Source organism: Hippoglossus hippoglossus, chromosome 4 (assembly GCF_009819705.1).
Source record: "Hippoglossus hippoglossus isolate fHipHip1 chromosome 4, fHipHip1.pri, whole genome shotgun sequence".
NCBI classification, from domain to species: Eukaryota; Metazoa; Chordata; class Actinopteri; order Pleuronectiformes; family Pleuronectidae; genus Hippoglossus; species Hippoglossus hippoglossus.
The window spans coordinates 6,265,846-6,290,456 of record NC_047154.1 but is presented as its reverse complement, the minus strand read 5'-3'; the positions used below and the strand labels follow the sequence as shown (position 1 = coordinate 6,290,456).

The window sequence follows — 24,611 nt, the reverse complement described above, 5'->3', positions numbered from 1 at the left end:
AGCGAGGAGGCTAAATAAAACATTTGCTTCCTGAGTCGAGGGAGATCGCAGTGTGGAGTTCAACTTTGGTGAACTTTGACCCACGTCATTTACTTCTCTGCGTATGTGTGACCGGGCACAGAGAACATACAGACTTTGGTGATGTCATGAAGTAGCATTATGGGAGTTGTTGTCTTACTGTCATTGCAGTCAGCTTCTCCAAGTTAGGATTCTTTCAGTATTAATGGTTCAGGAGGATTTTACTGGGAACCCAATTATGCTTAAAGCTTAAAACTGGAAGAAGACTGCTCTGTGCATGAAATGGACATGACGGTAATCGAATGAAATGGACCTTAACCTGGATTAAGATGACAGTTTTTGACATTTGTGATAATGTGGATATACAACTCAACAAAATATTTAACTTTATATATTCATACACTTACAAATTATATCTTTAACCTCCGACAAGCATACATCTAATTTTGAATGTAGCAAAATCTTTTGTAAGATAAATGCACAGGACAATCCAACCTCTATAAGGCTATTGTCTATTATTTGTTACTGTCAGCAAAACTAAAACCAACATGTTTGTCTGACTCTGACTTCCCCAGCTTGTCTGTTTCTTATTGAACAGTAAATATTTACATGGGTCACGAATACATGGTTACATTTTTTTTAAATATGTTAAATAATATTCCAAAACAGCTGTGATTGAAGTTATTAGCAGGAAAAATGCATTTGGTTTGGGACTTTTTTCAGTCACTGATTAATTCATATTTGGTTCTAATCGTACGAATTTACAGCAGCAGAGCCGCATAAATGGCATTTACTCCAAATAATATACAGTGGCCATAGAGCTCCATTATCTAATGGAGCTCTATGGATCTATATTAGACTGTGTGTATACAGACAGCCCTTTGTTAGTAAAACCAATACACTGCTCATCTTGGCCTTTTCATGAAATTTGTTAACAAGAAGAAAAGTATCGATAACAACAAACGTCCTTCCTTCATGAGGAAAAATTCAACAAGATAAGGACTTGTAAAACAACAGATGACTGAAATGGTTTGACAAGACCAATTAACAACAAGCGGCTGAGGTGATATTAAAATTGACAAGATCTTACCTTGTGTCGGCACTTCAAAACAACACCATAGGCACCTAAAAAGAAGCAAACTGCATGACTGACTGAGATTTACAAGAGCTAATCTTTTCATGAATATTCAGATTATTCATTTTTTACTACTTTTGCTTTTCAAGAAGCACTTAAAAGCAGATGTTCATAAAATAATCAAAAGTGACAGCTCAGATTCTGTTTAAATACATCAATGTATGATGAACACACCAGAATGGTCTATAATCATAAATAAACAAAGACTGGCTTGACTTAGGATGTTTCTCAGTCTCACAGGAAATGAGCTGACCGATAATGCCAACAAGTGCAAACAACTCCAGGACCCATTTTATTTCAGCATGTTGATATAATAAAAGCTAAGAGGGCTTTAAATGAGTCTCACATGATTTATGGAAAAACATACTGTTCTGTAAAAGGACAGGTGGCTCAGAATGTAGGACACAAGCGTTGGCCAGCTACCACAGTTCTGATGTTATTGACCCTGGCAGTCACTCGCTCTCTCTCACACACACACACACACACACATATATATATATATACACACACACACACGCACAAATTCTTGAACTGTACAGGCTAATGATGAAGTTCTCAGCGCTCCTTCATCATTGCTAAAAGAAATCATCTACTCAATTGAAAATGCTGCTTTTAAAATATTTCCATTCTCTCTAACATAGTTTATCCTGATGCAGTTGTGACTGTTTTCAAAATGAGAATTTGTTGCTAATACACATTTATTCCATGGACTTACTTACCAGAAATAAGACAAACAATGAAAAAACATGGATGCCATGTCTGTAATCCACCTTGTTGCATAAAAAATATTAGCTGTTCACCTACTGACTCTGAAATCTTGGTTGTTTACCACTTTTTTAAATTTTTGACAAATCAGATGGTTAGAACAAATCACTACAAAAACAAAAACACCATCAATTGTAGTCCATGTACCAAAAGATGTAAAACTACAATCATGCCCTTTGTTGTTTTCCTCCTAAGATGAGAAAGAACAGATAATTACATAAGATAATTTTTCTTGTTTGTCAGGGTGAGCCTACATGCAGCACTCAGTCCTGAATCATTAACAAAAGTGACTGACCTCAAGATCATTTAAATCTGTGATGCTGGATCAAATGGAGCGCACAGTGCCATGAGTGCCAAGGCAGAGCTGGACTGAAAAACTTCCACAACTTTACAGACTAATGTGGCACTAAAAGTGCTGACTTCCTTACAGACGCACTCATCGTTGGACAGGCACTCAGCTTCCACAAACCAGCTTAAAGTTTCCCTGTGTCTTCTACTGACACATTATACTTGCATTATAACATTTCTAGGATGTGGGAGTAGGGGTGTAGAAACTGGGACAAGTGGGTGGCCTCACTTCAGGGCCTCTGCCACTTTATATTAACCAAAGCTCAAAGAAAGAGAAAAGCCTTGAGAGGCATTTTGGCTGGATTTAATTATGTAATCACCCTGCTGCACTGACATTTGCAACAATAAAACTGAATAACTCAAAAACTACAATACTAACAATACAAGAGAGTGAATCCAGGTCACAGCCTCTACTTTCAGTTTTTTATGTAACATTACAATTCTGTGATGACAAATGTTTTTCGAAAAGTCTCCTTGACCTCAATGGTTTTGCTCAGTCATGAACATCAGCTTCTACCATCCTTTGTTCCTCAGGCAAATTGGATAAAAACAATCAAATGATTGCACAGTGAACAGCCCTACAACACAGTGGTGAGCATGCTGCCTCACACGAGAGGCTCTGGCTGATGACTGGACTGGACTCACTGCTGCAGATGTGTGCATTCAAAATATGCTGTTTCACAGAGTTATGTTTAAAGTAAATGAGCACTCTCACCTTCACCCACGATCCCAAGGACTTCAAATTTATTCATTACATCACCGATGTCAGGGATCTTCATGAAGTCAAAAGGTGCACTGCGTGAGGTGCATGGAGCTCAGGTGGAGGAGGCCCGGCTACAGGGTGGCGTGAGCCGGCCAGTTGTTGGCTCCAAAGAGGTGTGCGCCGGCTGTGAGCCATAATATCCACCACATGCCTTCAGTCGGGGCTCGCTTCAACCTGCACAGAAAATATTGCACCAAATTAAAATATATACAGTGTTATCCTCACTTTTAAAAGTGCATCAGTTGTCTACCAACCACAGGTAAAAAGAATTAAAACATTTTATTATTGTATTAACTAATTTATAGTTAAGATTCTCAGAGACAGCTAAGGGGCTTTCACGTGTTGGTCAGTTGACTTCAAATGGCACAGGACTACTTCTCAGCTTCTCCATCTCTTTGAATTAACTCATTCTAAAAAGCAGTGGTAAAGCCGTCCTGACTTTTAGTCGGCATGATAAGTCGAGCTTCTGAATGCTGAATCCCACGGATCTGTGGCTGCAATTTAAAATCATCTACATCAAACCTACCTGTCATAAAATTCCTCCATGCCTTCAGTTTATAAAAACAGATCAACTACTTAAAGACTCAAGTGTTTTCACGGGCTGAGTAGTAACCCACCTATTGAGCAAGCTTACATTAATGTGTAAAAATCGGCAAAGTGCGCCTTTAACATAAAATTGGGTAGTTACCGGTCCTATACTGTGCCTCACACAACCTGATTTTAGTGAACCTTATAAAAATTATTTCACTTTCCTTTTTCTCAGAGTGAAACAAACAAGCCCTTGATGTAATCAAAGCATCTCCTCTGGTATCCACACACACTCTTTACTCTTATTGAATCAGATAAGACTCCAGACACCACTTTCTCCATTTCATCTTCTCCTTGCTGGAGCGCTCAAGGACTCGCATATAGCCTACTCACACTCCCCAGTCTCCTACGGTGCTGTGGGCACAGGAGCTGCTCATCAGTATGCAAAACCTCGACACCAAAATAAACTCAGTCTCCCAGAACACTTAACATCACTGTGTGGTCTATTACTCCCCTATCTTACTCAGCTGCACACCATCAACACAGGTATACTGTGGGCAAACTTAAACACTGACAGCGTCACAGATACTGTTTGAAACCTGTTTTTAAACCTGAGCCCGTTAACCCACTCTGTACTTCTCATCAGTGCACAGCCTACACGCATTGCCATGCAGCCCATTGTTTTCCCTGAGCAGATTTATAGCAACAATATACTCTCCTGGCCTGGAACTAGAAAACTAATATGATCAGGAATGCACTGGGCATTGCTGTGGATCATATATTTGGTCTGTATCAACAGAATGACTCATGCGTGGTAATGGCCTGGGTTGGTGGAATTCATATTACAGAACCTTTAAACCTCCTCATACGATCATGGCTCTGTTATTTACGTCCAGATTGGGTTGATATACATCACATTAACACATAATGGTAAGAATTTTACAAGAGACACAGCTTTACAACATCAAAGCCATTGGCGGTAAAGAGAGGAACACAAGGACAGAACAGCACAAACAACCATCAGACATTTACCTTTATCATAGGCTTACATATTTGATTTAGATTTGGGATTTTTTAAATCATATTTTTTTTGTATAAAGTCAAAATAATTGCTGTATATGTACATTGCTGTCACACACCTGTCCTGTTGCTTCATGTTACAATTCTCTCACATAGAGAAAAAAATGAAATGGCTGTGAAATCATAATTCTGTGCGTGTGTGCGCGTGTGTGTGTGTGTGTGTGTGTGTGTGTGTGTGTGTGCTGCCCACAGAATGAACGTATCTCCCACATTTTCAATGCAGAGCAGCAATTAATCCAACAAGTCCAATAACACACGGCTAACTTAGTCCTCCCCAGTTAGCCTCTCTCCAACCAGGACTAGTTACGTTAACGTTGAGCTAGTAGCTCCGTTGCGCTGCCTGATTTACAAAACACACAAAAAACCCGCAAATTGGCTCAAAACAAACCTGAAGCTCGGTGACGCTGCCTCTCGCCGCGAGCCGGAGCTGAGGAGAATTCACGTTAAAGCAGCAGCTCCGCGGTCTCGTCTGCGACACGATGAAGTAAAGTGCTCACTCGGTCAGTGTTTGGTGGGAAATGATGGACCCGGGCCCATTTATCCACCCACCAGCGGAGATATTTTCATTGCAGCTACAGTAACTGGATCGTGCGGTTGACAAGCTGCGAGCGGATCACCAGGCAACAGCTGTGAGCGGCGAGCCGGCGGACCAATGAGAGCGGCCGAGGTGCTTGTTTATGCCGACGCCCCCTCGCCTTTGACCAATCAGAGAGCAGAGTGGGACACAAGCCGTGCTGCGGTCTGAGGGTGTTTTTGTATGAGGCAGGATAATATTGTTCTAATTTCTCAATTACATAATTCACAAGATCACACCCCGCTCTCAGTATAATGACATCAAAGACAAATCAAAGTGTATCGACAGCCACAGGAACCTTAAGTTAATTAACAGCGAGCTGAGAAACAGGTGCCTTGCTCAAGGGTGTCCTGTATTCTCACTCCACAATTGTATGGAGGCAGCTGTAGGAAGAGATGAATCATTCTTATTATGAAATTTACGCACTTTTACTTAGAGGAACAATGTGATTTTGCTACTTCTATGAGAGGAGAGCTGTAGAGATTAAAGTGTCCCTTGACAACAGTCAAATTTATCCAATAAGAAGATAATTTCACACATGATAGAATAAACTCAGAGGCCGCCATGCACAAATTAATTTTACTTAATGAGTTTGAAATAATTTTACTCACTTAATGAGTTTGAATTAATTTTACTCACAAATCTATTATGTACTGTTGTGAGAAGTTTTCTTTATTCTATAGGGATTATAGGCATACAGATTACATCAAATATTTTCTGAAGTAAATGTATATCTAATATACTGTATACTTTTCTTTTCCACATTATTATGGACAGAAAAAAATAAAGGTACAAACCTGCCTCTTGGACGCATTTTAAGGAGCACGAAGCAAAATAAACCTCATAATAAGATCATGTGTGTGTTTTTTTCCCCATAAACTCCATTTAATTCAGACCAAATCAGAGTTACTGACATTAAACGCACTCCAGGGTCTATATATTTACCCCCGTGTGTATAACCATATAAAACAATGCTGCCACCCACAGGATGAACCCAAAACTGAAACAAACAGCTAATTTCATCCATTACAAGGGATCAACTAAAGTAGGTTTGCTTCAGATATGGTGGCATGGGGTGAGACTTCTATGAATATCTATGATAATTAAAGAGATGAACCATCTCAGAGTAGTTGTTGCAGCCCCAACCTCCATGATTCTGTCAGTGACTCAGAGGAGTGGTCCCCAAACTAAGGGTCAAGACCCCTGGGGGGGTCGCAAAATGATAAATACAATTTAAAAACCATTAAATATGACATATTTTAGCCATAATTATTACTAAAGATTGAAGAAAGAGTATTGCATTTTAGAGTTTAGAGTGTAGATTATGTTAGAGTCGTAACAGCATCAATTGCATTTTAGTCAATTTATAGCAACACAGGTACTACTGCAACATGTGCATAGAGTTGATTATTTGTGTCCCCCCCAAATCAATATCCTTTGGTATAAAGGGGTCTCGAATGTCTGACACTGTTATTTTGGGTGTTGGGGCTGAACATTTTAGAAACTTAGAGTAAATATTACTGGAGAAAGTGTTAGAAACCACTGAAGAACATTTTGATTTAAGGAAGTTTTCATATGTAAGAAAAGAAGCAGTTTGGTTTTATGCCACAGGCTGGTTTAAAAACCCATTGATTAAAATATGTCCTCTAACTGAAAACTAAGACAAAATACTTCTTTATTGTATGTGCTTTATTTTAAGAGTAAATTACTACTATTGTGTGTGTCTGAGTCAATCTTCACCACTGAGTAGCGCTGATATGATTATCAATCTATCAATCAATCAGACTTTATTTATATAGCAATAATCATACAAACAAAATGGAACACATTGCTACAAAACCTGCCTCACACTCCCATACGAGAGGTGAAACGTCCCCGAGTAACACAAGCAAGTCCGGTCACCCACACACACCTGCAAAACTCCTGAAGATACCAATGAGTAAACACTAGAGGCAGAATATAAAAAATACTTACATAAGAAACCTTATAATTGACTGTAAAACCACAAATGAACCACCTGCTTCAAAGAACCAAATTTTCCTGCTAGTAGTTGGATTATTATAGTACTGATCACATTAACACAAGGGCTACAATGTTACTGGACTAACAAATAAATGTATCCTTTACTAATTCAAATACCTGAGTCTGTTTGTTGAGTAACAGTTAGTAGTATTTGCTATGTTTTGTACATTACAAATAGAAATTTAAATTATTTACTCAATTTCAAACTGTAGGGCACATAACTAACACATTTGTGTTAACAAAAAAAAATCTTTGAAATTTTAAATAAATATAATACATAACGCAATTTCTGAAATGTAAGCAGAGCAAACAGCAGGCTGCAGTTTTCCTGTAACTTACTGGAGATGGAACAAAGGAAAAATCAGAGCAAGAGCCAGCCAGTCAGTGCCATTGAGCCGGTTGTTACTGAATAACAGAGCCAGTTAAAATGAAAAACCACAACCTCAGCAATTGTCAAGAGAATGGGAAACTATTTTGTAATGCAAAAAATGGGTCCGCTTTTCCCTGGTCTGTGTGGAGACATAAATGTCAGTCAGTATATATAACTTGCAATCATTTGCAAATAACACAAAGATATCAGCAGCCTGTTTTCCTGAAGTCTGTTTTATTAGTGACAACATATGTTTGATAGCGTATGGTTATAATAACATAAACTTGATAGGGAAATGTAGGAGGGGAAAACCCCACCGGTCTAGAACTAGCATAGGACAATGATTCTGAGTCACCTTTCTTCTGTTTGACTGCTGCTGACGCACAACTTCCTAATGTATTTGTGAGCAGGTTGTGACCTTTTTACACTTAACTGACATAGAACTTTCTCTTGTTTTATTTAGTTATTGTTGTTGTTTGAATGTATTTATTTGAATTATTATTCTAATTTATTGTCTTACTTTGAATTGAAACAGTTGGGGTTTCAGTTTTGTATGTATAATAGTATATTTTAACATTTAATTTAATTTCATATAATTACTATTTTATAATTGTAATATGTTTAATTATGAAATTTCGTCTATTTAATAAGAACAATTATTCTGTTTATAATTTGGTTTACTTCAGTTTGTTTACTTGTACTTTGTTTACTTCCAGTAGGATTGCTCCCCCCCGCCTTAGTTATTAAAATAGCAGCTTATTATAAGTTGATTCCCGCAGAAAGAGTCAGTGATCAGAGAGTTTCAGTCGAAGGTCCATGTTTTGTGGATCCTTTTCGAACCAGAGGAGGGGATGCACGAGAAAGACCCTGTAAAGACGAGCGAAAGTGAAGATGGATCACTCGTGTTGCTTTCTGGAATCCATAATCTACAGAGCGAGTAGCCCCGGCGCTGATTGGACCAAATGAACAAGCCTCTCCTTTATTGGCTGTAGGTTTGAGTAACACAGGAGTTCATTGGCCCACCGAACTGGACCTACAGACTCAGCCCCGCGTCGTGGCTCCCCTCTGCTCTCTGTACAACCCTATCTTTGGCATAACTTACATGCGTGTAAGAATACACTACATTCGTGGAAAAATGGCAGCTGACGAATAGAGAAAAGTGGATCTTCAGTCGGAAAACAGACGGCACTTGTAAGTTTGTTCCCCGGAATCGATAACGTAGAGTTGAGGAAGAATGTCGCTAGAAGCCGAACGACCCTGGTTGTGTGTAATTCTCCTTGATAACATGGAGGAAACTGCTCTCAGAGGGTTCACGTTAACGCTAAGGTTAGCCGACCTAGTTATTAGCCAGCAGCGGTTGCTAGCAAATCAGGCAGTCCCAGTTGTCAACATTGGGCCCCGGCTATTACCTGGAACGTCAAAGTGTTCTTGTTATACATCAGATACGGCGCTCGATAGCCAAGACGCACCATTTTGAAATAGTAATAACAACAGCTGCTTAATTATATCGTAATACATAAAGTAAATTACACCCAGCGTTACCTCGGTGTGTTAGCTAGCTGTTAACAAGCAAGTTGATATTGAAAGGGTGTTGTGAGATGACATAACCAGCCCGCTAACAGTTAACGCTGAGGGGGGGGGGAGGAGGAAAACAGAAGAAAGTGGAAACATATTCGTCTTCAGATATAAGACCACGCTCTGATGTAACGTTAGATATTACAGGGAGCAGTCAGGTCATTGTGTACAACGTTAGCGTTAATGTGGCTCATCACACGGCAGCGTTAGCTTCAGTGGAATAACGTTAGTCATCCAACATGGCTCATTTGACCGTCACCGCGTTGAGTCAGCTACTGTTTTTACTGTGAAAGGTGATTTGACCCGACGACGCTTTACAGCCTGTTCCATCCCAGCAAATGTAGGACATCAGTTTTGTTTTCGTGTGACCCAGCTCACTTCTGAGCGAGTCTTCTCCCACACGAGACCCAGGGGGGACTCATTAGCATTGTACTGGAGTCTGGTAAAAGTTTAGTGTCACAGGGTCGGTCCCAGTCCAGCAGCAGAGGCCGGAACAAAACCCACCCTGTCTCAGCCCTCCTGTTTCCGTGGGGAGTGTCCATTACTGGAATACCTCTCTCATGAACAGGGCTGTGGTGGGTTTCACTCCAAGTCCCCCCCTCTGTCAGCATCACTGCGCCTCTTGCCTCCAGGTTTCATGTGCTGCAGGTTATTTCCAGAGCTACTTCTCTGTTTGTTTCCAAACGGAACCAACACTCACAGCTAGACCTGACTTTCCGTTTGACAAAGTACACTGAGATAAACCATCAGTAGCTGCTTGACAGAAAGTCAGAAGCACATGTAATTACAAGTAGCAACTTGAAAACATGCATAATTATTTTTGGTTGTGCGCAAGCTTAGTTGTGCGTACTTCAGCTAAAATACCTAGTTGATAAGTTGTTGAGATACATTTGCAGTAAACCGCTTCTTAAATAACTGTATTTCCTCTTTTATTCTTACATCATTGTAAATGTAAAACTATTTATAGCTACAACTGTTTGTTAGACCAAACAACCGAGTTATAGATGTTGAGCTCTGGATAATTGTGATGAGCATTTCTCTTGTTTTCTCTTGTTACTAAGTGATAATAATTGATAGATTAACGGTGGGAAAAAAATCATTAGTTGCAGCTTTTGTATTATTGACATTTACATTCACATATTGGTTCCCAACTTAATGTATGGAAATGGTACGTTGAATATTCAAGAAGACAAGCAGCTACAATCACATACAAAAACTGTAGATTTCTTCACAATAAATCAAATTTCATCTGCATTGATCTAGCCTTGAAAGCCCTTGTATTTTGTATCATGAGGCTAATGAACAACATTGTAGTTTTGATACTACCTCATATGCTTGAATGAACTAATCTGTGGAGCTGTTATGTTGTGTATTTGTGTGTACAGCATTTCATATCAAATATTTTCATGTTTGATATTTTTAGGACAAAACTACACCGGAGCATACTGGGTCGACGTCCCGCACCTTGATTGTCATTGTAGAGGTGTCACCATCGGTCATCATCGTTGAAGTGTCTCCACTGGTCACACGTCACCATGGGAAAAACCCAGCTAAAAGGCAAGGTGTTGTCATTTGATTTTGTTCTGTAACAGTGTTCTTGATTTCTGAGGTTTTATAGGCAAAATTGCCAAAAACATAAATAACAGTTTTACATATGAACAGTCTCACCTCAATTATTATAAAACAGTTTTTCAGGACATAGGTAACATATTTTTGTACCCTTGAAAAATATGCCATTTCCCCAAATATACAGAGTAGTGTGAAGAGGTGTAATCAGGTACTATAAAAGCCCTTTTCCATTGGTCAAAAAATCCACCAACAACAGCTAACATCTGCCTTTTGTCTGCAATGGGAATGGAGACTATTGTCGTTCACTCCTGTAGACACGGGCCGGTCGGTACCGTGTGACACCCGGGTGAACACGCTGATTTGGCGAGACAGCAAGGTGGGAGAGCACCTCAGTTGTCGGTGCATTTGTGATGTCGAACATGAGGCTTTGCGGGAAAAAACAGAAAGGCAAACTCCTCTATTGGCAATGGGAACAGAGTCCTTCCCATTTTGAATTGGGTTTACCTGCTTTCAAAAAACCTGCATACACTCACAACCTTTGGTGTAAAAGAGGTATACGAGAAAAGACCTTTGTGGCTACAATGGGTGTGTAGGGACTTAAATAATGGCACAAAATAACGCTTAATTTGTATAATTATGATTGTAAATTAGAACATTTTACTGAAGGCATTAATTCATTTGATAGTGTCCCCAGCTCCAGGTTTTAGTATAGTATTTAACAAATGTTGTCTGACACAAAGTCCCTCAGAAATGTTTATCAGTGTTTGTTACATGTATCAACATTTGGATTTGTTATTACAATGTAACTGTAACGTTTCACATGTGAAAAATGTTGAGTTCAATGTAGGTTCTTTGCCCTTTCTGATGATTTAATCTAAAAAAAGAGTTTGTTTTATTTAGTTTGAATAATTTTTGTATTTTCATACATTTTAAAACATTGTTGTTATCACCTGTGTCATTTTTAGATCAGAAAGATGGCAAAAAAGACAGACCAGGAAGAACAGTTCCACCAACTGGTACAACTCCTGCAACAAATAAAGGTGAACTTTACTTTTTGGTATTTTGAGATGGTATTTCTTTTGATTTGTGAGACCTAGTCCCTTAGATTACTTTGATTCAATATAATAAGAACTGTTTAACTTTATGGCATCAAGAGAACCCTATAGTCATTTTTGATACTAAAACATTTGCACCATGTTTTACTTGAATGGTTTCGACAACAGGTTTAAGCATAGAGTTTTGGTCACATCATACTGATAAAATAAAGGATGCACATCGTACTGATACTAGTGGCCCAGAGAAAAAGTGAGCAGGAATTAAGCTTTTTATACTTTATATTGTCACAGTTCATAGATGAGTAGCGGGTTATACTGTGGCATACTGCTTAATTGTGTTTGCTGGATTTATTTAATAAATTATAAACAAAGAAGTTGCTTGGAATGGCTTTTTTGATTTTTTTTTTTACTTTTTCCTCTTCAGATGCTTTCACCTGGGAAGAATATCTTAAAGAAACATCATCTACACCGGCTCCACCAAGCTGTTATCGTCAGGTATGTCCTTCTCGATTAATTTCATATTTAGCTGGGGCCAGTTGCATGAAGACAGAAGTATGCAGTGTGTCAAATTGGATGCCTCAGTCAGTCCACTGGCATACTTTTGAAGAGCTGTTTTTGTATTGCAGTTTGAGTTGTGTTTCTAAGTTTGTCCGATAGGTGTTTTTGTTCCTGGAGTAGCAGTGGCTCTGTGATTTTTTTCTTGTAGTGATTAGCCTAATCATTCAAATGTTCTATATTTATTACTTTATATGCCACACCACTCTAAAAAGTGCACAACTTCACAAATGCACATTGTTCTTTGTTCTGTCTCTGTTCCAACTAAATGCTATAACAGATTTTGTAATAAACATAATTTAAACCTGGCTGCAGCCATGTTTTGTGAGGTGCTAACAGTGGCATGTACGATGACATTGTCCTGTTATCTCCAGGCTGGTGTCCCACCCTCCAATGACTTCAAAGTGGGAATGAAGCTGGAAGCCCATGACCCACGCAATTCCACTTCAGTTTGCATTGCCACAGTGATGGGTTTAACTGGGGTTCGTCTGCGTCTCCGTCTGGATGGAAGTGACAACAGCAATGATTTCTGGAGACTGGTAGATTCCTCTGACATTCAGCCCATCGGCACCTGTGAGAAGAATGGAGACATGTTGCAGCCGCCACTGGGTAAGAGAGTCAGGCATCGTGGGATGAAAGCACAATTTTGACGTTACTTATAAGTAGGCTACACTGCTTAGTTGTTATTCTCAACAATACAGGACGAAAGGAATTACCTAGCAGGTATCCACAGAACCACCGTGATTAGGGTTGTAAAAGGTCAGTAAAAAAATGTATATTAGGGATTGCAGACTGATTAGATATAACAGAAAATAATTATTTTTGGAACCATACTTTGGAAAAGGCTGCTTGGTGGAGGAACATTTATTATCATCATCATTATTTGGATTCAGAAATGTTTTCTTTATATCCTTTAATAAATCTGGAATGTGTAAATATATACTGATTCAAAGAACTTAACGGTTAATTTTTGCAACCTCACAAATTAATAACAGCAGTGCTTCATAAATATCTCCCATCTGACATGAATTATCTCTGAATTAAAAAAACAACAACAACCCATTCGAGTCCAGTTAGCATTCTGAATTTTTTTTTTACTAATGCTGAAAAATATATTTTTTCTCTTTTACAATGCTAGAAATGATCCAACATATCACATGGTGTGTTACTGACAATAAATATGGTCTTCTTATATTTCATCTCATCTTTATTTTAATGAATTCTCTCCTCCAGGATTCCGGATGAATGCGTCCTCATGGCCCATGTTTCTGTTGAGAACCTTGAATGGAGCAGAAATGGCCCCAGCAACAGCCTTTAAAAAGGTACATACTTAAAAAAGCTTTATACTAACATTTCACAATCTTATTAGTAGTGTGTATATAAATAACTGCAATGGGCATATTTCTCACATTGTTAGGAGCCTCCGAAGCCCCCCCAGAACATCTTCAAGCCAGGCATGAAGCTGGAGGCTGTGGACAAGAAGAACCCATACCTAATCTGCCCTGCCACCATTGGGGAAGTAAGGGGTGATGAGGTGTTCATCATGTTCGACGGCTGGAGGGGCGCCTTCGATTACTGGTGCAAGTGTGACTCCCGGGACATCTTTCCTGTGGGCTGGTGCTCCCTCACCAAGCACAGCCTCCAGTCACCAGGCAACAGTGGTGAGTGTTAGCCTGTAGGTGGCAGCACAAGTCTACACATACAGAGAGGTTTGAGGCAGAAGCTGCTGTTTTTAATCGATGATGCACTTTCATTTACCACCACCACCACCCCCACATACACACACACACACTTACAAAAAAAACCTGCACCCACAGCTATGACATCATAAACACAATTAGCATGAATCATCTGGTCTTGTTGTCTTCCATAGTCAAATATACACAAAGAAAGCCTGAATTCTGCCTCTGGATCTTTATGTGATGTAACACATGTTTGCACATTTCACTGTTTCTGTATTTGAAGGGCACTGAACAGAAGTTTTCAGTCTTACTGAATGTAGCAGTTGTGTTTTTAAATATTGTGCAGGGGTTTGGAATGACTGAAGCTGGATTGGTTGTTGGTGGTTTTGGCTTTAAAGTGCCGGCACCTTCAAATAAAAGTAACAAGTATTTGTAAAATCTTGAGAATTTAAACTTTAAACAATTGCGTTTAAACCAGGAAAAGTCAAACTTAGTGATAGAGCACAGTGCTGCGATGTGCTTAGACAAACATTTTAGTATTTTCCTATTTAAGTAAAACTTCCTTTTATCTCTTTCACATTTTGCATCTTTTCATATGCACATTAGTTAATCTGGATGTTAAGAGATTTATTTCTGCTCCTGTCACCGTGGCTGCACTGTCAAAGAAAGTTGGGTTGCTCAGTAACAAGTTCAACATGGTGTTTTCAACACGGCCCTCTTGATAAACTGCAGTGACATTCAGAGACTTTGGTGTCGTGAGCTGTCACTGAACAGCTGTGGGAGACATACTGTGCATTGCATGTGAAACTCTGCAGACACAAGAGTCCTGTGGATGTGTATTTAGGTGGGCGGGATGGAACAGGCAGAATTACAAGAGCGAGGGAGGAAGGAAAGAGGATTTATGTTCCTCACATCATAGCCCTTGTGCATGGAAAAATCTGTATATATAAAAGCTGCTCAGCCATGACTCAACTATGTTTGTGTACAAGACTGGATGGACAATGGGAACATTATCAACCACTGAACACATGACACACTGCTGCTGCTACACTCCTGCTCTATTCTTCTTTTTAAATACGTTTACCTGCTCATGTGTGCGCTCTAAGAGTTTGGGAAAACCAAACACACCCTTACTACTCCTCCCCCAACTAATGCTGATCAGTCTGCATACTGAGGCTCCTCCGTCACTGTGGGCTGTGTTTTGAGCTCATGCTGTGTTTTGGATGAAGATTTATTATTTGGCACTCTGCTGCGCGTGTTGGAATTGTTTAGGAATCCTGAGAACACACAGAAACATACAAATATTTACCAGCCCCAGTAAATGGGCTTTAGTCCTGGATTCTGTGCATGTAATACTGCGATTTTATGTAGATGCAGATGTGTGCAATCTTTAACTCTGGAATCATATTCATTTATTTAGCTCAATGAATATGATTCATTTGATATGTATGATATAAGGGACATCACTTCCTCCACCATTTGCAGTGATGAGTTGCTCCTGTCCAAACCCAGATTGGCACCACTCCATCTCTTTGCTTTAGCTTTCCTCTCGACCAGCAGCAGCAGTACAGCTCACTGTGATGGTCACCAGGTCAAGAGATAATGTCTCCCTTATTAGCCAGGAGAGACTCCACAGTAAGGAGACAGGTTTTAAGCCATTCTTCATTTTTATTATCCTCTCCCATTGAACAGATTGAGAACATGTCCGCATTTTCAGTCCAAAGACAGTTTAATCTTTGGAACCGAAAACCACTGCTTGCTCCATGCCAACACTATTTTCCTGTTTTTCATATTCATGGCTGGTTTTCCTTCTACTAAATGTGCCAATAAAACTTATTTTTAGTTTTCCAAAAAGCCACATTCAGTATGATGTTGTGTAAATGACATTTTTATTTACTGTATTCATGTTGTGATTATAGTTACCCTCCCAAAGAACTTGCAGAGTCTCCCAGTGTCACCCTCCAAGCCCAGCAGGCGTTCCATGCACTCCCCCTACAGACTCCCCAACCCTCTGCCCCCCCTGCCTGTCAGAAAGGGGGTACGGGGCCGTCGGCCCAAGAGCGAAACCATCGCTCTTCTCAAAGCTGTGGCAGAAGCAGCGGCTGCCCAGAACGGAGCCGTATCTGAAAACACGCAGCTTGTACCTCAGCCTCACAAGAAGAGAGGACCCAAACCTGGAAGCAAGGTGCGACCCTCCTAATACATACTTAAACTGTAGTTTATTCTCACTTTCTGTTTGTTTGTGTGTCTACAAATGAACTTGTGTCTCTTCAGAGAAAGTCCAAGATTCTGCAGGGTCCGACACAGCTGTCCAGCATCCAGGTTCCACAGGAAAGCCCCCCCAGTCTCAACTCAGTGGTTTCAACAGGTAAATTGATTAATTGTTGTTTGCTTCCCTTAATGAGCCATCACATGTTCTGCACTTCATTAAAGATATTATCTTAGAATCTAATCTGTTCAATGTTTGTGTCATTTCAGTGTGTGTATATGTAAATAAGCATGGGAACTGTGGTCCGCACCTGGACAGGAAGCAGATGCAGCATCTGCCGGACCACTTTGGCCCGGGGCCAGTCAACGCTGTGCTCCAGCAGGTGGTCCAGTCATGTGTAGACTGTGCGTACCAGCCCAAAGTCCTGCTCATTGCTCTGCAGACTCATTCAGGAGGAGGAGAGGTTGTCAGAGGTACACACACACACACACACAACAGCTATCAGTTGTCAGATGGCTGTACAAGTAGCCAAGACATTTTAGTGACAGATGATTGATTGAGCACTGAAAGGTGTTGTCCTTCTTCACAGTGAGGACAGATGGTGTAGTTCGTGTGGTTAAACTACCTTCAGCTTCCAGTGCTTCCTTCGTGCTGCGGTTCCTGGAGACGATGTGTCGTCATCTGCAATGTGACAACCTGTTCAGCAGCCAACCGTTCAGCCACTTCTCTGCTTATGACAGGAACAAGTCAGGTAATAACTAGGCACCACGAATCAACATTTATTGGTCCTTAAACTAAAACTGAGACATATCGTAGGTAGTTTAACTCAGCCAAGGAGGTTATGTTTTCACCCATCAGTTTGTTTGTTGGTTTGTTATTTTTTTGTAAGCAAGATTACACGAAAACAACCAAGCAGATTTCCACAAGACTTCAGGGGTGATATGGTTTGGGTCAGGAAAGAACCCATAATTCCTGGATCTTGATGAAAAAAACCCCTGGTATATTTAGGAAACTGATCATGTGGTGTTTACGGGTGTTCCAATCAGGATTTTTGGGGCAGATTGCCGATCACTTATCGTTTAAAGGAGTATCGGCCCTGTTTACGCCTAATTGACATGTGTCGTCGGTGATCCAAGTGGCCACTTATGATCGGAACTCTCTTCCCCGCTCTATATGCAAATAGACACTACAGGGCTGACTCCTACTCAGTAAATGTCAATTATTACTGTCAAGTTGTTCCTTTTGTTTTTCAATTCAGCGCCACATTAAACTCCTGTATCTATGTGAGCAGGACACACATTTTAATGTTCTCTGACTGTGTGGAAATCTGATGTTTTCACATCACAGATAGATGACGAAGAAAGGCCTTAATACCAGAGAAAGAGAAATGTGCGTCCTGTTCGCACCACGCAGCGTCTGTCCTGCCGGGCTGTGACCGGCTCTCACCCAGTAGCCACACACAGCGGACCGCAGTAGAGGAGATTATACAACCCGATCAGACAGACCACTCTTGATAGAATCCCCCGCTCTATATGCAAATAAACACGTACATCACCCTGTTTGCAGAGAGGAAATGTGTTAAAAAAAAGAAGAGAGGCAAGATGCCTCATTTGTTAACTATTTGTCATAGGCTACATGTTAAAAATGTGTTTTCCCTTGTTTCTGTGTTCTAGTGAAAGAAGAGGCGTTGGACGCTCCCTCTCTCGCTCGGGGTAGTAAACGCAGTCTCTCTGGAATCTCTCCACTGTATGCAGCCCCTCTGTCTCCTAAACATTTACGCACAGAAGCTCACCCCTCAGAAGGTACAGCTCAGTTCACACAAGTTTTCAATACTTGTAACGCCTTTCATACAGTTACACAATATATTTCATTTCCACTGTGATATATGTGATTTGAGAAGAATACATCTACAAAGAATTTCACATCTACGTGGGCAGTGGATGTTTCAGTTTCAACCTTGGTGCTGCTTCCAGTTCGTAGTCTAAAAACGTAACATTTACCAAAATAAAAGTCCACCAGCAAAACATGTGTTATCCTGGTGTGTGTGTGTGTTGGGGGGGGGGGGGGGGGGGGCAAATGACTAATTCGATCAGGTGTTTTTTTGTTGCTGATGTCCTGCATGTGTCCACTCTGATGTGATATTGTTTCAGAGGTGAGCAGCTCTTAAAGAATGATATTTGAATGTCTCTTGTGTTTTGGTCTCTTCAGCAGAGACTCTGCCCCATGAGGAGAATGGCATGATAAAGGAGCAACGCTACATGGACTCTGCCTCCAACTCCATGACTCCTCGTCCTCAAACAGTGCGGAGTTCTTCAGAGTACCACTCTCAGGCCAGCAGCCTCTACCATCCAGGCAACAGCACACCCATGCGCCGCCACTCGTCTAACCCCGCAGAGCTCGGCTCCACACAGCCTCTCAGACGAGTTGAAGGTACAGTAATGATCAGTGGAAGTAGATGTAATTTGTGTGCATACTTGCTTCTACCTCTGATCATCAATGCGTATGCTGTTCTTTGGCAGCAGCCAGCTCCACCACCGGCCCTGAGGCTGCAGCGTCTGATCGTGAGAGTCAGCAGCTGCCCAGTAAAAACCCCTCCTCCTGGACCATTGAGGAGGTCATGCAGTTCGTCAGGGATGCTGACCCCACAGCATTAGCGCCACATGCTGAACTGTTCAGGAAACATGTGAGTTCACCCAACATCACAACTTGGTTTTCTTTACACCTCTGCACAGGCAACAGCCAGTGGCAGGAGGCATTGGTGCAAACACTCACTTAGACTCAAAGATTTTGTGGTCAAAGCTCAAACATCATTGTCACAGTGACCTCACAAAACCTTTTTGACATGTGAAAGCCTTATCTTAAGAACGCCTTGAGAGAATATGTGAGTGTAAGTGAAGATCTGTGCCAAATATTAACTGATGAAGGCTTCTTGAATATGATATATCAAATATATCCTTAGGTCATTTTTTCAGATTTTGACCAGTGGTTCTGGGACTCAAAGATTAACTGATCAGATTTCAGTTGTCAAAAATAAAGGTTATGGTAACAAACGTATATGAAAAGACCCAATTAAACAAATTAAACAAGTACTAATTTTGTCGGGAGGCAGAGGCAGCACGAAATTGGATGGAAGCAGCCGCCTCGCATTTCTCTATGCAGGAAAAACCTTGTTTACTTACCATGAGAGGAAAGCATTTGATTTACTTGGAAACATTTTCCTGCAAGAATATGTTCCACAATGACAATGTCAAATCATTTACCAATGTTTTGAAGTAGAGACGTTTTTTATTTCTACAGCAGTACCTGCGCGTACCCGATAATGGGCTCACAGTGACGGTGTAGATGAAGCCGAGATGGTAGCAAAACAAATCCAAAGAATGAATAAAGATCGCTTCATTCACGAGGTGGAAGCAGCTTCGACTCAGAAAAAACTATTATTCATTGACCATCTTGAGCTCAAGGACTTCTCTTGTTACGCCTTTGAAATGCGAGACAGAAGCCTTTCTGACCTGATGTGTGAGAGGGAATAAATGCCACTGAGTCACTTGTGAAGCCCTCAAGAGTATTGGCTTCATGCACGCAGACTTGAACTTTTGGACTCTATCTTCCCTTGTAATTGACCATATGAATGGATGAAAATATTTTACATCCGCTGGGTCAGCCAGAGGATCACCTACTGTTGGGTTATGCACTGAGTGGAAATTAGAAGATGCAGTACAGAGATTCCCGGACAAACAGGATGAGCTTGAATATGATAGGATGACATTTTTAAACCTCCTGAATGATGAAGAATTAGTCCCAGTGAAGCCCTTAAACATCCTTTTATAACACTGGAAACAAGCTCAGATGAGTCTTCAATTGACACAGTAACAACTGGTGAGGAAGAGTCAGCCTCCGTTTCTTTAAGCCGTGGAGCTGCAGCTGCCATCACACCCGTCAAGGACAGTGCTGATCAAGAGTCAATATCCATTTCTTCAAGCATTGGAACTACAGCTGCCATCAGACACATCAATGCTGATGATGTAGGTCGGTGTGAGCTGGAGATAGAGCTCCAGTGTTTGAGGGAGAAAAACAAGATTCTCCAAGAAGAAATCGATAGAGACAGACCTTCAAACAAAGAGGTTACGGCCTCATAACGACCAATCCACTGACAGGATGTGGGGCTGCATCACATTATCTGATGTAGTTTCTACTTATACAGCAATAAAAGCCATTATTGATTCTGAGATTTTGTAATGGCAGCTATTTTTATACTATTGCTCTTGACCACACTGAGCAACAGTGTCCCAGACACAGGCGCGCTGGTGCAGCATGCAACATGGGTTTGTCATGTTCATGTGTGAAGTTTACCTTGTGTCCGTTGGATCCGCTCAAGATTTTATGTGACATGTTTTTAAACACACTGAAAAAAGTCAAACATGCGCTGATGCAGTTCACCTGCCACACAACACGAGATGTAACGTGCCGGCACAGCCAGGAAATGAGAGTTAAAGTGACAGGAACTAAATACATGGGGATTGTCAGTCTGTGTGAAGAGCGACAGAGATGAGCAGACACACATGCACACACACACGCACGCACTCCTGCAGACAGGAGAGAAGTTCAGGGTTTTCTCTGACAAGGAGGTTATGCTCATTTGTGCGTTTGTGTGTTTGATTGTGAGCAATAATACACAAAACAACTGAACGAATTTCCATGAAATTTGGGGGAAGGATTCGTAGTTGGTCAAGGAAAAACCCATTAAAAATGTCTGTAGACCCGCATCAGGGGGCGGATCCAGGAATTTTCTGTCACCGTCTTTTACATTGTTAGATAGAACTTTTCAGAACATTTTCACAGTTTTCCCGGAGAGTTAATCATAGATATTGATGAAAAAAAATCCTATGAGCTCTACTGTATGAGCTCTACTGAGGCTTCATCCACATAACTACATTTTCATTTAAAAATGCATCAACTCTGCTAGAGATGCTTCAAAACGCTTATGTGGACAGAGATTAAGTTTAAAAATGCTGTTTATAAATGAAAAGATAGTAGTATCTTTTAAGTATCTTTTAAGTAGTAAGCTATTCGAGTGGCTGCTGTGGATTCATTTAACTTCCCACTCTGTTTCAACAGGAGATTGATGGAAAAGCCCTGATGCTGCTACGGAGCGACATGATCATGAAGTACATGGGTCTGAAGCTGGGGCCCGCACTGAAGTTATGTCACCACATAGAGCGGCTGAAACAAGGCAAAGTGTAACAGGAAGCAGGACAGCCCTGTTCCTGCCAGACCCATGGGCAATAAGCCTCGAAGGAGCCGGCGCTTAGACACTGACTCATGGGGCACGCAGGGACGACGTGTTACTCCAGACTCCGCCTCCCGAGACTGAATACATGTTACACCTTGGTCCAGACTTCCAGAGTGGAGAAGGTGTGCCGTGCTGACACGTTACCTCATCCCCTCATCAGTGAGCGAGAAGCTGTTCAAGTCTAATAGACGCCACTGACGTAATGAAATCCCAAAGGAAAATAATCCCTGTAGTGTTTACATTGAATAGCACATGTGGACATGTATTTCTTTTTTTTCTTTTTTTTTTTTACACGGATGAAATCTTTTGATCCTGGTTTTGGATCCCCCAAAGATGGAGAATGTTTCTTCTTATATAATGTTTCTATTACTGTTGAATTTCCAGTCAACGGATTTCCAGGACGGGTTGGTAAACTGAAAAAGAATCCATCACACGTTCTTCCCTACTCTTTTCTAGAGAATTTGGATGCTCTCGGTCTCTGTGCTGTTGCATAGCTGTTGTCTCACCTGTATGCCTACACTATGGGTGTATCTCCCTTCCTGAAAAATGCTCACGACAGTGCATTCCACCTCTTTCACTCAGTGCTAGACAGACGTATTCAGATGCTTGGTCATTGTCATGGCGTCATGTATTATTGTGTCTTCGCGGGCCCTACGTCGCCTCCCACTGGTCTCTGTGCCGTTCTCGCGCTCTCCGGAGCGTCAATTTCAACAGACAGATTGCAGAGGAAGTGCAAACCCGACATTTCTAAGGGCTTTCTATGTAAAGTTCTTGTGTTATATATTTTTTTGGATCAGTCACGATCATCTAAGCTCATTGGTCTGCCGGCGGCCTCCGCATCGTCACTTTTGACCGTTACAATCACTGTTAGCAATGAAAACAGATGTGTACAGTTTTATGGGTTTAACCATGAATATCAGCGACAGAATGTACATTTTGTAGAAAGGTAATATTTTAAAGAAATCATATACATAAGTTAGAAATGTGAAGATAAAGGGGTGGGGGGTGGGGGGGAGGGATATATTTCACAGTTGATTTCCTTTCTGCTTTCTAAAAATTAACGTAGTGCTTTTAGTTCCGATACTCAACCCAGTACTAGAGTCTGCCTTGCTTTACCTACGACATCTCTCAGGTTTACGTGGTCTTTGTTAGTACAAGCTTTTTGTAGCACAATGTTTATAATAAGATACTGAACAGAATTTTCCTGTTATTCCCTTGTGCCATATGATATTCAAACACAGGATGGAAGTGCTTTGATCTTCTCCTCTCGCATCGTCTTTAAAAGTACTTGAAAAATGTGTTGAAAAAAGTCACATGTCCAATATGTCACACCAGATAAACAATACGTGTTTATGATGTTGTGTATTTTCCTTTTTTTTTTTTCAAACAAAAAAGCATGTACGCCAGTTTTTGTTAGCAGGATTACGCAAAAACTACTTGACGGATTTCCATGTATCTGCCTAATCATTTGGATCGCCCCCTGGTGGCTGGCTACAGTTAGATCATAATCGCAGTCTCCTCTATGTTGATGGATTGGACATAAACTTAACTAAAATGTCAAGATACACACAAAATGTATTTTTTCTCAACAATGGTATCTGTTGTTTTAGTTTGTTGTTATAACACTGGAATTTGCTCGAGTGCTCTTTTCTCCCCGGTTGGTTTTAATTTCAAAGCACGATTACACACAAACCACTTCATAAAGTTTTATGGAGGGGTGGAGCATGACCAAGAGGAAAACTCATTCAATTCTTGTGCAGATCCAGAAAGGGGAATGATTCCAGGAAAAAGAAATTCACTGTCTTTTTCCACATTTTCATCAATTTCTCAGAGAATAACTCTTGGACCTTGATGAAAAAAAATTTGGCATGTTTAGGGGGCTGATAAGTGAGTTAGTGCACTTTGGTGCCGATCCAAGTACAAATCTGGATTGAGTGAGTTTAAACGGGACGGTTGCGTTAAGGATGCTTTTTAAAAAGAGGGGAACAAAGTTGATGAATTGTTTTTATTTTATACCAGTGTTACCAACAAAAGTTCACTCAGGAAACCAGCTGTCTATCTCATAAAAAGCACACACGCTTTGCACAGTGAGAACAGAGCTACTTTGAGTCAGAAGAACTCAGCATTTCCATCCCTGAACTCCTCACGTCAGCCGGTGTGACGTTTGTTTTGAAACTTTACCTCTCAGGCGCGAGAAAGAAACCAGACCTGCTCGTGTTTACGACAAGAAAAATGACTGCAATAAGACTGTCATAACAGTTTGAGAACACTTGAGGCGTTGAGGGAAATGATTCTGTTCGATCACACAGATATGAAGAGGGGTTTGTGTTTCTCACTCTGAACAACAACGTGAACGTGATGGAGCGTTTTCTGGTGGAAAAGACACATTATTATCAGCAGCATGAATACGAGTCATTTGCACATCGGTGCTCTTCATGCTCCAAGCTCTTGTGTTATGTCACTGGCACTTCATGCAGTGTGTGTGTGTGTGTGTGTGTGTGTGGGTGTGGGTGTGTGTGTGTGTGTGTGTGTGGGTGTGGGTGTGTGTGTGTGGTGAATTCACTGTAAACATGCCTTGGTTTTAACACAGCATCCAGACACTTTATCCTCAGCACCTGACCATACACACTTTTTGAAGCACTCGGCTGGAGGCTGCTGAGACCGTCACACACCGTGAGAAGCCTCCTCCTGTTCGACTCTCTCATAGGAAGGTGAAACCAGGTGAATACAAACATTTTGTCTTTTTTACAGCTGATTCTTATCCGAACGAATCCGAGTGACTTCTGACATAACAAACTTCAGGTAGAAAACGTCATGAAGAAAAGGCAGACATGGAAATGTAGACCTTGGACATTTTAGTTCACTTCAATATAAAAAAGCACACAAACTGTACAGTGAGCAAACATTGAACTGCCAATAGTTCAACAGCTTCTTCACCAACGTCCGAACTGAAACAACAGCTGCTGCAGGAGACGGACACTGACATCCTTTCACACTTTGTCTCCTAACTGACCATCAGGTATTTACACATGCTGTATAAATAAAGGTTGTACAAACAATAAATTAAGGTCCT

The 24,611-nt window shown here is 40.8% G+C and overlaps 2 protein-coding genes across 10 annotated transcripts in view; one reads left to right on the top strand and one right to left on the bottom strand.

Annotated features, from left to right (window-relative positions):
* LOC117759714 (cyclin-dependent kinase-like 5) overlaps positions 1-5,262 on the bottom strand; it is a 34,596-nt gene extending 29,334 nt beyond the window's left edge. For all 7 annotated transcript variants that reach the window (XM_034581986.1, XM_034581991.1, XM_034581990.1 and 4 more), the window contains exons 1-3: positions 5,026-5,262; positions 2,982-3,203; positions 1,109-1,143 (exon numbers count right to left, since the gene is read on the bottom strand). In XM_034581986.1, the coding sequence (XP_034437877.1) occupies positions 1,109-1,143; positions 2,982-3,045 (99 nt within the window). In that variant the 5' untranslated portion in view covers positions 3,046-3,203; positions 5,026-5,262. The remainder of the gene's footprint in view (positions 1-1,108; positions 1,144-2,981; positions 3,204-5,025) is intronic.
* A 3,369-nt stretch (positions 5,263-8,631) lies between these two features.
* On the top strand, positions 8,632-23,113 carry LOC117759715 (sex comb on midleg-like protein 2). 3 transcript variants are annotated; one of them, XM_034581996.1, is made up of 15 exons: positions 8,632-8,794; positions 10,602-10,735; positions 11,713-11,787; positions 12,227-12,297; positions 12,732-12,966; positions 13,591-13,679; positions 13,775-14,018; positions 15,959-16,224; positions 16,314-16,407; positions 16,518-16,721; positions 16,838-16,999; positions 17,922-18,050; positions 18,460-18,678; positions 18,768-18,931; positions 21,364-23,113. In XM_034581996.1, the coding sequence occupies exons 2-15, from the start codon at positions 10,714-10,716 to the stop codon at positions 21,487-21,489; spliced, it is 2,100 nt and encodes a 699-aa protein (XP_034437887.1). In that variant the 5' UTR covers positions 8,632-8,794; positions 10,602-10,713; the 3' UTR covers positions 21,490-23,113. The 3 variants fall into 3 exon arrangements, with proteins under 3 accessions (XP_034437887.1, XP_034437886.1, XP_034437885.1); XM_034581995.1 differs by having other exon boundaries at positions 8,634-8,794; positions 18,457-18,678; positions 18,771-18,931; XM_034581994.1 differs by having other exon boundaries at positions 8,635-8,794; positions 18,457-18,678.
* The last annotated feature ends 1,498 nt before the right edge of the window (positions 23,114-24,611 follow it).